The sequence below is a fragment of the Pseudomyrmex gracilis genome, unplaced genomic scaffold (assembly GCF_002006095.1).
Source record: "Pseudomyrmex gracilis isolate BER0280 unplaced genomic scaffold, ASM200609v1 scaffold_284, whole genome shotgun sequence".
Taxonomy (NCBI): domain Eukaryota; kingdom Metazoa; phylum Arthropoda; class Insecta; order Hymenoptera; family Formicidae; genus Pseudomyrmex; species Pseudomyrmex gracilis.
The window spans coordinates 118,852-134,614 of NW_018020868.1; the positions used below are offsets into that span (position 1 = coordinate 118,852).

At 40.2% G+C, this 15,763-nt stretch overlaps 1 protein-coding gene across 3 annotated transcripts in view; it reads left to right on the plus strand.

Moving 5' to 3' along the window:
• LOC109859757 (5-hydroxytryptamine receptor 1) overlaps positions 1–15,763 on the plus strand; it is a 94,161-nt gene extending 78,398 nt beyond the window's left edge. For all 3 annotated transcript variants that reach the window (XM_020438300.1, XM_020438297.1, XM_020438298.1), the window contains one exon: positions 13,674–15,763. In XM_020438300.1, the coding sequence (XP_020293889.1) occupies positions 13,674–14,324 (651 nt within the window). In that variant the 3' untranslated portion in view covers positions 14,325–15,763. The remainder of the gene's footprint in view (positions 1–13,673) is intronic.

Sequence of the window (15,763 nt, forward strand, 5' to 3'; positions counted from 1 at the left end):
TCGCATTTTCACCCTATCAAACCTTAACTCCAAACGTTCTCTAACCTCCTGGTGAACCTCATCAAGTTTTTCACGCAGTTTCTAGGCATAACTTTCCGATATTTCTAAATAACCATTCGGGGGCGTTCCTCGAAGCAAATCCAAAGAAAGACAAAGCTCTCGTCCGAAACATAATTCCGCAGGAGTCGCTCCCGTTGTCTCATGCCTGGAAGATAAGCTAAAAGAAACATGGGAATCCAACGATCTCAATCTCTCTGACTTTCCTCTACAAATTTAGACAAATACTGAGTAATCGTTCGATGCTGTCTTTCCACCTGTCCATCAGACTGCGGATGGAGAGCAGTTGTCCTTGTTTTCTTAATGCCTAAAATCCACGCCAGCTCTAAAAAAAGACGAGATTCAAAATTCTTCCTCTGATCTGTGTGTAATTCCAGCGGAACTCCGTATTTCGAAATTATCTAATTTACAAATACTTCCGCTACAGTCGCTGGCCGAAAATTCTTTAGAAGAAACACCTCTACCCACTTGGTGAAACAATTCATTATCACTAAAAGATACTTGTTTCCCGCAGACGACGTCGGAAAAGGTCCAAGAATATCCATTTGCAACCTCTCGAAAGAAGCTCTTGAGTTGTAAACTTGCAACGACCTTCTCTTGTCCGAAGGACTTCTTTTGGCCACACACACTTTACAAGACTTACACCAGTTCTCTACATCCTTCTTGCAAGTTGCCCAATAGAATCGTTTTCGTATCTTCTCCAACGTCTTGTTGATACCAAAATGTCCCCCCGTAAGAGCATCATGCGCCACCTCTAAGATCTGTTTGCACAGCTTCCGAGGAACGATCACCTGAAGGAAACTGGTTTTCAAATTTGGCGCCTCCCACCTTTTATGAAGAATACCATCTTGAACAACTAAGGCATCCCAATAAGACCAGTAGACCCTTGAAGAAGGACCCCTTGCCGAGACTTCCTTCCACAAAGGACAATTACCTGCCTTTTTCCCCCGTAAAATTAAAGAAATTTCCAGATCCCCTAGCTGCTCCCTACGCCACTCCACCATTCCATTCCCTGCAAGAACTATCCGCGCTATACACTTTTCTTTTTCCACTGCCTCTCTTTCTTCCACTCTTAAGCAGTATTTGCACCTAGACTCTATACAAGGCCGCCTAGACAGACCGTTCGCATTTTTGTGTAACTTCCCGCTACGATGCTAAATGTCCAAATTATATTGTTGAAGCCTCTCCGCCCACCGGTCCAACTGCCCTTCCAAATCTTTAAAAGACATCAGCCACCTCAACGAAGCGTGATCGGTTCGAACCAAAAACTCTCGCCCGTAGAGATAGTGGTGGAAAGACTTCACCGAGTCAACAACCGCTAAGAGTTCCTTCCCAGTTACACAATAATTTCTCTCAGTCCTATTAAGAACTCGGCTATAATACGCCAAGACCTTCTCGGTTCCCTGTTGTACTTGTGAAAGAACCGCACCAATCCCATGTCCAGATGCATCAGTGTCCAAAATTAACTGCCCGCTCTCCGACGGAAACGAAAGCACCGGAAGAGAAGCTAACATTTGCTTCAGACGCAAGAACGCTTCCTGACATCGGTCAGACCAAACAAATTTTGTATTATCTTCCGTTAAAGTATACAACGGCTTTGCTATCAAAGAAAACCCTCTCACAAATTTCCGATAATAGGAGCAGAACCTCAAAAAACTGCAAACCTGCTTTTTATTCCGTGGAACTGGCCACTCCGAAACCGCCTTAGTCCTTTCCGGGTCCGTCAAAACTCCTTCGGCCGAAACCACATGCTCTAAGTACTTAACTTGCCTCCCAAAAAGAGTACACTTCTTTGGATTCAACTTTAAATTTGCCTCCCTGAATTTCTGAAATACTTTTCTAAAATTGACTACCATCTCCTCAAAAGATTTTCCAAAAACAATAACGTCATCTAAATAAACTAAACAAATCTTGGACAGCAACTGCCGCAAAACCCTCTCCATCAAACGCTCAAAAGTGGCTGGGGCGTTATATAATCCAAAAGGCATCACGGTAAATTGCCACAACCCGTTCCCTACCGAAAAGGCAGTTTTTTCTCAATCCTCTTTGCGAATTTTAATCTGCCAATAACCATTCCTCATATCTAAGGTGGAAAACCACGTATTGCCCGATAGTTGGTCCAGAAGATCATCAACCCTAGGTAGAGGATAAGAAATTTTTACCGTAACCGCGTTTAATTTTTGGTAGTTTACGCAGAACCTCAAAGACCCATCTTTCTTCTTTACCATAACTGCCGGGGAAACCCAAGGACCAAAAGATTCCTCAATGACCCCCTGCTCTCTCATTTCTCGAAGAATCTGTTCCACCTTTGACCGCATGCCTAGCGGCACTCTCCTCGGAGTCTGTTTAATAGGATGAGGATCCTGTAGACTTATCTCATGTTGCAGAACCTCACAATTACCGGCCACGATCTGTTCGGTAAAGATGTCCTGGAATTCGTTTAAGAAACCAGCGAAAACACTCTTCTGCGCCTCATTAAGGCCAACGGAGTCCCGCTCAAAGAGCTCTCTCAAGCCCGACGGAATATCCCCGACCTCCTTGGTCACCTGACAACAAACCTTCTTTGACTCATGTGAAGAAAAACGGAAACCAAGTAATATTTTCCGAGTCCTCTCCTCTCCCACTTTTCTGAAGAAGTCCACTCATAAAATACAATCGTCAAACATATCTGCTACATAGAAAGACATGCTAAGAGAAATCCCTTCTAACACTATTCGAGCCTCACATTTAGAATTAATCGGAACATCCTCCCCCGTCGGGTATCTTAACCTTTGTCTTCCCGACAACCTCTGACACCGAGATCCCTCAATTAACTTCGATTTTACAATAGACACGTCGGAGCCCGTATCAAGTTTAAAACGGCAAATTCTGCCATTTAACTTTCCGCTTAAAACAAACAAATCTTTCCTTCTCCCGAACTTTTGAACAAAACGTTTCATTTCCGGGGCGTTTCTCCTCCTAGCCGAGCTCACCTCGGCGAAGTCGACTAATCCTTGTTTTCCCGGGAAGAATTTGTCGGACACTCATACCGGAAGTGCCCCTTTTTCCCGCACTTCCAGCATTCCTTCTCTTTGTTATCCCTTTTTGCAATAACTTTCCCTTTCTCCTCACGCTTGTCCTCCGTCTCCCCCCTTTTCCAGCTATAAGGAGAAAAACGCTTAAAGCCCTTCCCGTCGCGTCCCTTATCATCACTCTCTTCGGAGCTGCCTTCTTGTATGATTTTCACCGTCCTTGCCCGCTCAACCGTGACCTTCAGCGACGACACATTCTCCAACTGTAGGGTCCGCTTTATGAACCTATCGGAGAGCGCGACGACGAACTGCGCGCACGCGATCTTTTTCCGGACCTCGTACGCACACTCCGGATAGGCTAGACGAGCCAGTCGCTCCAGATTCGCCCCGAGTGCAGCAAAATCTTCCCCTCCTTTCTGCTTCCGGTTTGTAAATTATGTGGAATAATTTTGGGACATTCCTCGCTCGCCGTAACGCAACTCCAATTTTGAACAGATTTCTCGGAAGCTAAAGTTCTCCTCCAGTTCTTCTAAGACCGAACGGCCCCCCTCTCAAGCTGGTAGCGAGAACCGTGGCCTTTGCCGCGTCGCTCTATCCGTTCGCGCGACCAGCTCCAAACTGCGCGAAGAACTCGCGCCATGGAACGTTTCCATCGAATGTGTCCGACTTAATTTTTACCCCCGTTAGCTCGCCTGTTCGACCAGAAGATAAGTTTGTTAACGACTCGCCTGTGATTCCTTGTTGTAGTCGCTCCTCCAGGCGCCGAAGCTCCTGCTCTCGTTGCCGAAGTTTCCGAATTCGTCCTCCCGCCGCCGAAACAGCTCTCGTTCTCGCTGCCGCTCCTCTCGCAGCTCGCGTATCTCTTTAAGAGCAGACTGCAGAACCACGGACTCCACCGCCGCTTCCCCTCGCCCGCTCTTTGCTGCCGCAGACGCGTCGCTTTCCACATCGATGTCCATCGCGTTCCCTCCTCGCCTCGAGGCACTCACGGCGCGTGTCTCTATTCCAGAAGTTTGTCCCACAGATTTTTCTCTCACGTTACCCGCTTCTTCTCGCCGTCCGCTCGCGATCCCGGACGAGCCCTCAAATTGTTACGCTCGCGGTTCTGTCTCGTTGCCGATCTCCGCGATTCGCGCACACGACCGCGGGAATGAGAAGACGTGAGTTATCTTAACAACACTTTATTAAACTACGAATTATTACAGAAATTGCAGGATCGTCTGTAACGCGTCGTGACAGCTTCGCGTCCGCGATACGTCTCTCTACAACACCAACTCTGTCGCTCAGCAACGAACAATCACGCTGAGCGCACGCCGTTCACGCGGCTCACGCACTCGGTGTCCGCCGCGTAACAATATATATTGCGTCCGATCGCCATGAAAATGACCAACAACGCGATAGATTACGTTTACTGGGACGATCCCAACAAACTCGTGGATCGTCTTAGATTAGAGCGTCTCGTTGCGCGGGAAACGACTTGCACGACAACGAGTTTTTATCCATTTTTGAGGAGCTTCGCGAGGCGGGAGTAATTATAAATTGAACCGTTGCTCAACGAACGTGGACAGTTTCGTTTGCGCGCGGTGAGCGTCAACAAGTTCGGTTTGCTGTTGCAACGTCGCGGTTATGTCTATAATGGTGGAGAACGTTTTCAAATAACTAATTTGCGCAATTACGTGCGCAACAACGCTCTCTGTTTATCCGCGTCATCGTCGACCGAATACGATGCAAAGAAGCGCGCGATAACTCGTTTGACGAAACCGCAAAACAATTCCGACGCCGCAGATATCCTGGGCGCAAACGTGGACGCGCTCTCGACCACTACGACGAACTCCATAGCGAAAGTTACGGAAACTGTAGATAATCTGCGAGATAGCTCCGCGACTGCGTTGTCGCGCGCTGAGGCAACGAAAAAGCGGTTGTCGAGCTTGGAGAAAAGCGCGAAACATTTCGTCGATCACCGCGAGTTTGACGATCTTAAAAAATACGAAGAGCAGTCAAGCAAAGAACTGAGCGAGGCCGTTGAGCATCTGCGAACAAACGTATACGACCGATTGTTGCAGCTGGAGACGAAACCGCGGGGTGCGAATCCGCGCGAGATAGAAGACTTAACAAAAGATCTAGAGCAATGTCGCAAAGAAGTGGGAGAGGCGATTGAGACTCTGCAAAGAAACGTGTATGATCGATTAGTGCAGTTAGAGGATTCGCTCACGGAACTGAAAAAAAAAATGATTAAGTCTCTGCAAACAAACGTAAGCGACTTGTTGCTCAGCGCAGTTCCGACTCAAGACTTTATTCATATGCAGATCGCTCGCTTGCAACACACGCAATATGTGGACCTTTATATGAGCTCAACACTGACGTGAGTAACCTGCGTAAGACTGTGCAAGAATCAGCGCGACAAGACGAACAGTCACAATCGACATGAGTGTCGAGACGAGAGAGCTGGCAGAGAAGCTGCACGCCCCCGCGAGATGAAACTTTCCGCGCAGGCGAGTCGTTGTGCGCGGTTACGACGATCTGTGGCAAGCTGATCGAGATGCGTCCTTAGGTTCGTCAGAACAAAGATCACAACTACATTCTCACAGTCATCGATGTGTTGAGCAAGTGCGCGTGGGTGTTACCGCTTAAGAGCAAGAGCGGCAAAGAGGTCGCTGGGGCGTTCGCGAAAATCTTTCGCGCCGACGGTTGACTGCCAACGAATGTGCAGACCGATCGAGGAAAGGAGTTCTACAACGCGAATGTGGAAAATCTGATGCATTGTCATGGCGTCAATCACTACTCCACATACTCCGTTATGAAAGCGTCGGTGGTTAAACGTTTCAATCGCACGCTCAAGAACAACATGTGGAAGATGTTTACACTAAACGGATATCGTATCGCTGGATCGACGACCTGCAGCGACTTGTAACAGAGTACAACGCGCGCAAGCATCGCACCATCGGCGCGCAACCGATCGACGTAATGCCGGCTTCGAGCGAGCGACTCCTGCGCACTGTGTACAGCAACGTTAAGATCGCCGGACCGGCGCGATTCAGAGTCGGTGATCCTGTGCGCGTGAGCAAGTACAAAACTGTCTTTGCCAAAGGTTACACTGGACCACCGAGGTGTTCCGCATTAAAAAGGTGCAACAAACTTCGCCAGCGACTTATCTGCTCGAGGATTACCGCGGCGAACTTATGGCTGGTGGATTCTACGAATACAAGTTGCATGCGGTTAAACATCCGGACGTGTATCTTGTGGAAAAGGTTCTGCGTTGCCGGGGCAACGAGGTGTTGGTCAAGTGGTTGAGACTGGACAGTTCGCACAATTCATGAATAAATAAAAAACAATGTGGTCTAATATTATGCTATGTGTAATCTCTCTCTTTTATTCTTATATATATTTATAATACAATTACATATAATTACTTTAGTCTTACATGTATTTTTGCTATATACAATAAAACAAATACACTTACATATAAGAACTTTATTCTGTATTATTATATTCTCAACGCAACCTAATTTACTTTAGTTAGCGATCTTGTAGTGATCCCACGGTAAGGTTTCGGTCGCTCCATGGACGATGCACCGCTTGTCGTCGTGCGGGCTCAGAGCGAGCTTCCGTTTTGAAACGGTAAACACCTCATGCAGCTGAGATCGTATGCACGACTGCTGTCGCGTTAGTTTAGTTGCGTCCCGCAGACACCGAACGTAGTCGTCGAAGGTGATCGTTCTCGCGACAACGCTCTTCTTCACACTCTTCACCTTCTTCGTGAACTTGCTGTCGCCCATTCGAGTCGCGTACATCTTTGCGTGCAAACCCACAAACTCCGTCATAACAGCACCGTTGTTCTCATCCTTCATAAGCCCCGGTATCTTCTTGTTCGCGCGAGGCATGTTGTATGAATTGTCCGCTGGATAGTCGCTCGTATCGAAGCGAGCGATATCGCGCTTCATATCCTCGTACACATTCTCGCACTTTATGTGGTATATCAAACTGTCGGTATCGGTGTAGAGAATCTTGCAATCGTAACCGTACAACGGTGCCATGTAGTCATAATGGAATTTGTAAAAACAAGTCTTCGATATGTCGAGTATGCACATACCGACGTACAACGGTTTGTTGAATAACACTTCCAGACGACGCAGTTCTATGGCCACCAGATCCTCAGCGAACACGCTGCGGCTGTGGAAGTTTGGTTTTGCAATGAGCGCCTCCGCACCGCATCGTCCTTCTCATTGTGCAACGAGTCGTACGTCGATGTACTTGCGCACGTTCTCCATCGTCTTGCCAAACACCGCGTTGTTCATAAGTTTATAAAGGTTCTTCGCAAACTCGTTGGTTGCGTTCGCGCGGAATCGGGTATTGAGTTCGATTTATCCGCGCAGTCAAGGCGATTGCGAGAACCGTAGCACCCGATATATTCGCGTCAGGCGAAGCCCGTGTCGTAGACACTGCTGCGGTAGGTTGAGGTAGTGAATCACGTAGCGCTTTTTGTTGAACACCGTAGCGAGCAGTTTGACGTGATTCTTTCCATGTTTACCGGGCGGCTCTTCGCGCGTCGGACAAAAGGGTAGATCGCTGTGCGCGTCGTGCAGTTCTTTCGGATACGTCAAATCGACCTCGAGTATGTAGCCAACGTCGCTGTCCGCCGCGACCGTTGTTACATTGAACTCGTACGCGTTCTCCACCCATGCAAAGTTACCATATGGAAGCGGTTGACACATCGCCCATCCGTAGAGATTGTTCACGTCGTAATACATTAGATACGACAACGGTTTGGATGGATCGTGCAAACGCGCGTACCTGTTGTTTGCACGAGCGTATCTGTTCGAACATTGACTCAGACCGCCGCGTATGCCGCGTTCCACGAACATCACCATGTCGATGTCAGTCAGCAGCTCGAACGTCACACGAGTGTACTTCAACATGGCGTTCCATGTATATCCTGGTAGCGTGTAGTAATGCGCGGGATCCAGTCCGTAACTCGCGAGGCACTCGCGACGAAAGTTTTCGAATACATCGGCCAGCAAAAGTAAGTCTGTTTTTAGATACAAGTCGCTGTACGATCCCAGATTTTCGATGTTGAATCGTTGCTATACATTCGTCGCGTGCGCGTACTCGCTCTCTGTCACAATCTCACCGGTCAGCGAACAGTAAAACGCCTCGCGCGGTGGTAGACTTGTTTCCAACAATTTGTCGATGCTGTCCACATATTCATATGGAAACACACTTTTTCGCGTTAGCAGTTCAAAGTCTTCAGCGGAGAGATCACTGAATTCCGTTCGAGTCACACGCAATTCGCTTTAGTCGAGATATCGATTAACCGCAATTGCACGCATTTATGATTAATCGAATCGCATAGACGTATATATGCATAGACGTAGAATGTATAGACTGCGCGTTCTCTACCTTTGCCATGTTAAGAAAATGTCTTCAACGTTGAGAGAGACAGCTGGTGTTGAACAGTAGCCTTATCTTTGTCTAGCAAAATAGTGGGAGAAAAAGAAGTCTTCGCTGATTGATAGAATAGTAGTGGAAAAGTGGGGATAGAAAAATAGTGGGAGTGAAGAAGAGTGAAAGAGATAAAGGGGTGATGGCAGGTTAGGTAGTGTGAAACAGTAGGCCCTGATCCCATCACAGACATTGATAGACAGAGAAAGAGTTACTGTTCAAAGTATGTTGTCTCTGTCAACCATGAAGACGTCTTTTCAGCCAAACGCGCAGTCTATATATTCTACGTCTATGGTTATATGTAGTATATGATAGCAAATATACTGTCATCATGAGAATCGATTTTTCTCGATAATTACACATTCTAATCTTAATCTAAATGTCTCATAATATTTTTTGATATCATTTGTTTGTATGAAATCCGGTCAAAGTATGTATTTAGAACGTAAAAACAATTCTACAATACGAAAATATGGTTAGGTTATAATAGGAAACTGTAAGTAAAAAATTTATTCTCATTTCCGACACTCTAATAGGACTACATACAAATCTTAGCATAATTTAATTGCTTCTGGAGAAACACTTTTCATTTGATGTAGTAAATACGGAGAAATTTTGATCCTACTAAATGTCGGTTTACACGTGTCTATAGTCGGTATCCAGTACCTTTTTAAGTTCAATATATCATTTTACTTCAGATATGGTGATCATATGGCATTAGGAATCCCGACTAACCAAATTGACCATGTTGTGCACATCTTTAACTCGTGCCACCACAGGCTCCAATTTACATGCAAAATACAGAAAGACAATTTTCTCAATTATCTAAACACATCACAATCATAATAGAAAATAGTAAATTGCTTTGCGATTGGTACCGTAAACCAACTTATTCAGGTAGATATTTAAATTATTACTCATAGAACCCTATCAGTCATAAAAAAGGCACTATCTATTCCTTGGTTGATAGAGTTATACTTTTATCAAAACTTCAATTTTACAACAAAAACTTACGATTCATAATCAACATTTTAATTAACAACAATTATCCGATACATTTAATTTTCAACGCAATAAAAGATAGATTGAGAGTATTGTTTTTAACCAAATTAAACAAACATAATGTAGATAACACACGGAAGGATAACAATGTAGAACACCTCTATTTCGTACTTCTATATATTCAACAGAATAACAACAGCTACGACCACATTAAAATCAACAACAAAATAATAAAAGCTACCTACCGCAATTTAAACCAACTAAATTTGTTAAAACCCATAAAGATTTTGTTCCTTTAAACAAACAAAAAAATGTCGTCTATCGGATTGAATGTTTACATTGCGAGTCTTCCTATGTGGGACAAACTAAACAACAATTGTCAACTCGAATTAAAGAACATTCCAATTATGTTAATAAAAGACTAATAGATTCTTCGGTTATAGCGAAACACAGCTTTGAGATAGGTCATAGTTTTAATTGGAATTCAGTTAAAATCTTGGATACTGAGAGAAATTATTTTAAACGTCAGACTTCCGAAATGTTATTTATCAAAAAACCAGCAGCATGGATTGAATTTGATGAGAGACACCGAATCTTTACATACATACCTATTCTAGATAAAATACAATAGTAATGGTAGGGGGAGATATGTCTCGCGTCGAATCCAAGCTATTCCTTGTAGACTGAGTATCTAACTTGCGTTCATATAAGCATGACATACTAAGATACTCGATTGTTAGATCAATAGTGATAATAATGAGTGATATGATCTTAATTTCAATATTATATTTTATTTTAACTTATAACACAAGTTTTATAATTGTGACAACTTAGAGCGTAAATAATTTGTAATGTACAGACGGCGTCATTAATTCGAAAAATAGTCGCGGGGATCGGAGGGCAAGCGGGTCCACACGTAGTTGTGGACACCCACAGATATCTATTAGTATAGACATCTGTGTGGACACCCGATTGCTACTAGTTAGTTAGTACGGCGCCCGTTGGCGCTACGAGCAACCGCTCCGCTTGCTCTCCGATCCCCGCGCCGATTCTTCGAATTAATGACGCCGTCTGTACCATGGTATGTAATTATATTATTTCAAATGCGTTAATTCATAATCTTTCACAATTAACACTTGTATTAATATTGTCAACAAAAACAATTGATAAGGACTAAAATTATAGTTCAAACGTCTTGACACAACTTAAAATACATTTATTTCCTGCACAACATCCTGCACGGGCTCTACATAGCCGTTTATTTTAAATTTAACATTGGAATTTCCAAAGAGAGCCAGAGGTAACACCTCAATATTTCACTGTAATTACTTATTTTCTTCGAAACTTAATGTTAATGGTGAGACCGTATCAAGAGATGATGTTGTGAGAGACTATAAGAAATTCTTCACGCTTCCATTTGTCCCTGAGATTACCGACAATAGATCTTGTAAAAAAATGAATTTTAAGTGTTTTTGCTAATGTTCTAACGCTCCAAACAGTTTTACTAAAGTTCATAAGTTAGAACGTGGCTGAAACAATAATGTAATTTATAAAATCAATTGCTCTTCTTGTGACGCTTTTTATGTGGGTCAAACAGGAAGACAATTACAAGACTATCAGAACATCAGTGCAATTTTTATTAGAATTACGAACGACAATCAGTTGCAAATACACCTCAACGATTTGGATCTTCTAATGGGATAACGTCAAAATTTTTGTGCCAAAAAAGGCATTGAACAGCAAATCTTAGAGATGTTACATATAAAAATGCAGAAAGCAAGTGTTAATTCTATGAAAAACACTGAGCTCCTTGATTCAATTTACATCCTTTTACTAGAGAAACTGAATTAGTCACGTGTTGCTAATCACACGTTGTTTCTTTTTCTTTTTTTCAGGTTCTTAACATTGTTTTTCGGTCTTTATACTTTGACACTCCTCACATGTATTTCGCTTGACATGTAAGACAGTCATGTTCGGTCCCGTTTCTCTTTGTGTTAGCAATTATTGAGACTAGTGATTCTAAAAATAAGTGTTTCTTTTCACTTTTTACATTTTTTATACTTTTTATTTTTTGATTTGACTTTAAAAATCTCTCTCTCTTTTAATTATTATTTCGCGTTTTGACTACAATAAAAAAAATCATTTCACGTTTTTGGAATATTTAACAGTTGCAGAAAAAATTGAAATAACTTTTTTTATAGTAAATCAAGACGAAACATTGAAAAAACTGTTAATTTATTACGCTTTGTGATATCCCGAAAGAAGATATCTATCACGTCGTATATTTTATCGTATAGTACGACTTTTTATGCTGTAAATATTTCTCTTAATATCTTGAAAAACAGAAGATCTATAAAACAATGTTTCAAACAAAAGTTATGCGTTGTTTCATGTAGATTAAGATTCCAAAATAAAAAGTGTAGGTTTACAATATAAAAAAAAGTTGATCTTGAAATGACCTTGAAAATGCTCACGTATTAAAAAACGAATAGTGCTATTTGAATCCTCATTCAAAAAAAGTGTGTCGGTTTTTAAAACAAAAAATCAATTGTCTCCAATATTTTTCGCTAAGTCAACTTAAATGGGATACTCTGTATAATGTTCTCAGAAATAATAAGAAAGGAAAACCACTCGTATTCCATTTCGTTACTTTACATGTTATTACTAAAACTAAGTACCATGTTTTTCAAACAATTTTTACTGATAAGTTTTTAATAAATAATAAACAACGGCTAAAACCTTTAAATTGTGACTCAGAGACATGTCTTTGATAACATATGTCAAGGTCAAGGTCATCGGTCATCCTCTTCTATACTGAACCCGAATATGAAAATGAAAATTATAGACAAGATCATTTTCAAAGTTAAAATTCAAAAACGCTTAAAAAGTATTACTTTTTAATATTATTTTGATAAGTATTTATGTAACAAAAAATGTTTCAAATAAAAGTTGTAGTTCTTAAAAAAATACATTATTTATAAATGAGACAAAAATTTTTACATCAATTATATTTTATACATTTTTTGCATAGAATCACTACTTTTGGAAAAAAATAAAATAATAGGAAAGACTTCTTTGTAAAGGTGCACATTAGCTACTCCCTTTTTTATTTTTGTGAAATTATCTTTATGTATTTTTAGTCGCTGAAAAAGAATGTGAAATAATTTTTTGTGGGTCGGACATATTCAAATCGTCATCTTGAAAAAACACGTTAAAAAAAGCGTTTTTCATGATTATCCTATATATATATATATATATATATATAATATAGTTTTTTTATATGTTTAAATAATAAACTTCTTTTCCTGTGCTCCATCGGATAATCGTAAAAAACGCTTTTTTATATGTTTTCTCAAGATAAAAATACCGTAAATTTTTTAACTTAAACAAAAATTTTTTATGTTTGTGGTGTAAGTATATAGGTAGGGGAGGCTGCGTTTCCTCGCAAGGGAGGCTTTGCCCTCCTGCACTCTTCCCCCGGATAATCGTAAAAAAAAAGTTTTTTAACATGTTTTTCAAGATGGCGGCTTGAATATGTTCGACTGACAAAAAGTCAGTTGCACAAGTTGCACAAAAATCAAAGAGGGCGTAGCTAATGTGCAACTTTACAGGAGAGTCTACTATTATCTTCCTTTTTTAAGAAGTAGTGGTTCTATGCAAAAAATGTATAAAATATAATTGATATATTTTTTTAAAAGCTACAACTTTTATTTGAAACATTTTTTTACATAAATATTTATCAAAATAATGTTAAAAAAGTGACAATTTTTTAGTTTTTTTGAATTTTGACTTTGAAAATGACCTTGTCATAATTAATTTTTATTATTATATTTGTAATCAGTGTACCAAAATACAGTAATATACCAATCAGCAGCAAAATCAGAGAATTCTGCTTTTCGGAACTCCACCCGTTAGTATTTAGTTATTATTTCACTTTCTTGAGCATTAACCGCGTTCACTTTAGTAACGTTTGACTTAATTGATCATTAATCGCTTAAAACTTGAAATTTACTATAACTTCGCTTTTTTGTGTCAGAAATTGTATCTTTTGTCTTAGAATGTCTTAAATAATCTGTCAATAATAAAATATCTTTTAATGGGTTTGCAAAATATTTCTTATTTGTTTTAGATATGCATACTATTTATTAAATCATTCTGTTGCAGTGTAGTCAAGTTCAGTGCTTCGTTGATGCACCTCGCAAGAGCAACGAGTCGCAATGTCCAATGTTGCAGAGAGTGGAGAAGCCGATAGTATCGACATCTAAAAAAATGACGACGACATTTATACGCAACAGTACGTGCAGCGTGACTAACTCACCGCAGCAAAAGAAGTTGAGATTACTTGTCAAAGAACGAAAAGCTAGCACGACTTTAGGTATTATTATGGGTGTTTTTGTTTGTTGCTGGCTGCCGTTCTTTATACTTGCTTTGGTTAGGCCGTTTATCCATAATTATTCGTATTACATACCAGAATTCCTATCGGATCTGTTCCTCTGGCTCGGTTACTGCAACAGCTTGTTGAATCCGATTATATATGCAATTCTTAATAAAGACTTTCGGAGACCGTTTCGTGAGATACTTTTTTGTCGTTGTGGTAATCTCAACCACGTGATGCGAGAGGAATTTTATCAGAGCCAATACGGTGACCCAAGTCATAACTATCAGATCAAAGACAATATTTGCAGTAGCGGCGTTATCGGCGGTATTGGCAATATTGCGAAAAGCTCTGAGGACGCGGAGCAATTCGGCGACATTAATGAGGGTATCATCGATTCAGTTGACATGGCCGGTGTGCGCAACGAGAGCTTTCTGTGATTCAGAAAACATTCTTTGATTGTTGAGGAGCATGATATCCGACAAAGATTGCCATCGTGCTGTACTGAACCGTTGCATATTACTGACTTGCTCGCCAATGCATCCAACGAGATCCTTTTGTGAAGTTGGATACGCAATTTCCAAGAAGACGAAGGTATTTGTATCCTAGAGCTACATGTTGAATCAGTTTCCCACACGTAACTATCTCGTGGGAGATCCTTTTATATGATTCGATAAACAGAATTGGATCTGTTTGTCTGTCTGTGATCTTACCATTGATAAGGAATTAGACAAAAGAGATAGCAACTATCTACTTAGTTGCTTGCAATCATTTCGACGCTCACATAAAGATGATTGATTGATACAGTTAAGGAACAATTTTTAATCGTAAAAAAGCTTGCGATCTTATTATTGAAAGATTTATTTACTAAAGATAACTGAAGAGCTTATTTTCAAACTGTAATAAGTTCAAATGTTGAAAACTTGAGATTGTGTAATAGAACTATATTATATAAAAAGCTCATTTAAATTTGTATAAAGATATTTAATGGTATAAGTAATAATATTATAATAATAGTTTATATATAAAACAAAAATTTGTGTGAATTATGTGAAAGTAAGTTCTGTAAAGAGTATACGAGTAATATTTATTGTTTGTACATAAGGTAAGACGTATAAATTCACTAATAGTGGATAGTTAAAAAAAAGCGAAGGAAAACTTGCATCACTTTTACACGCACATGATATACTCACGAATGATTTATAATTTGTAACAATGTAAAATAAGCACAAATTTATCATATATTACGATGTAAGTGTTCACTCTTTAGTGTGTACTTTCATTTTTAAACATGTTTTCATACTGTAAAATTTGACGATTTATAGATCATCTTAATTGAGTTTATTGTAATATACAATGCAAATATTCCTCAAATACATACTTAAATCACGACAATGACTTAGAATACAGTAAACTATGTGATGCGTGTACAGTTATCTAATCATTAAAATTCATTAGTTTCATATTAACAAGAACAAAGTGTTAATCTTTAAAAGATATAATCACTTAATAAAATCCAACGTTAGCAATTTGTGATTCGTATAAAACTAACACTAGTTCATGTAGAAATTTGTAAACGGGTCAATATTGGGACAATTCCAATGTATTGCTAGTTTTGTTCCTAATATTACGCCAACAAAATTTTGGTACCGAAATGTAACACAATTCTATACATAAGAATGCCAATACTGGTATATAGTAAAACGACAAAAAGCAGTATTGACATAGGATTGTTTGTTTAGTATTTGTAGAGATCTCTGCTGATACAATTAATATTATTTAACTTATTTATCCAATTGTAAATATACTGAGTATTTCTACACTTACAACTAAATGTAATTTAAATGATGTATTTTTCACATTATTTTAAGATAAAACA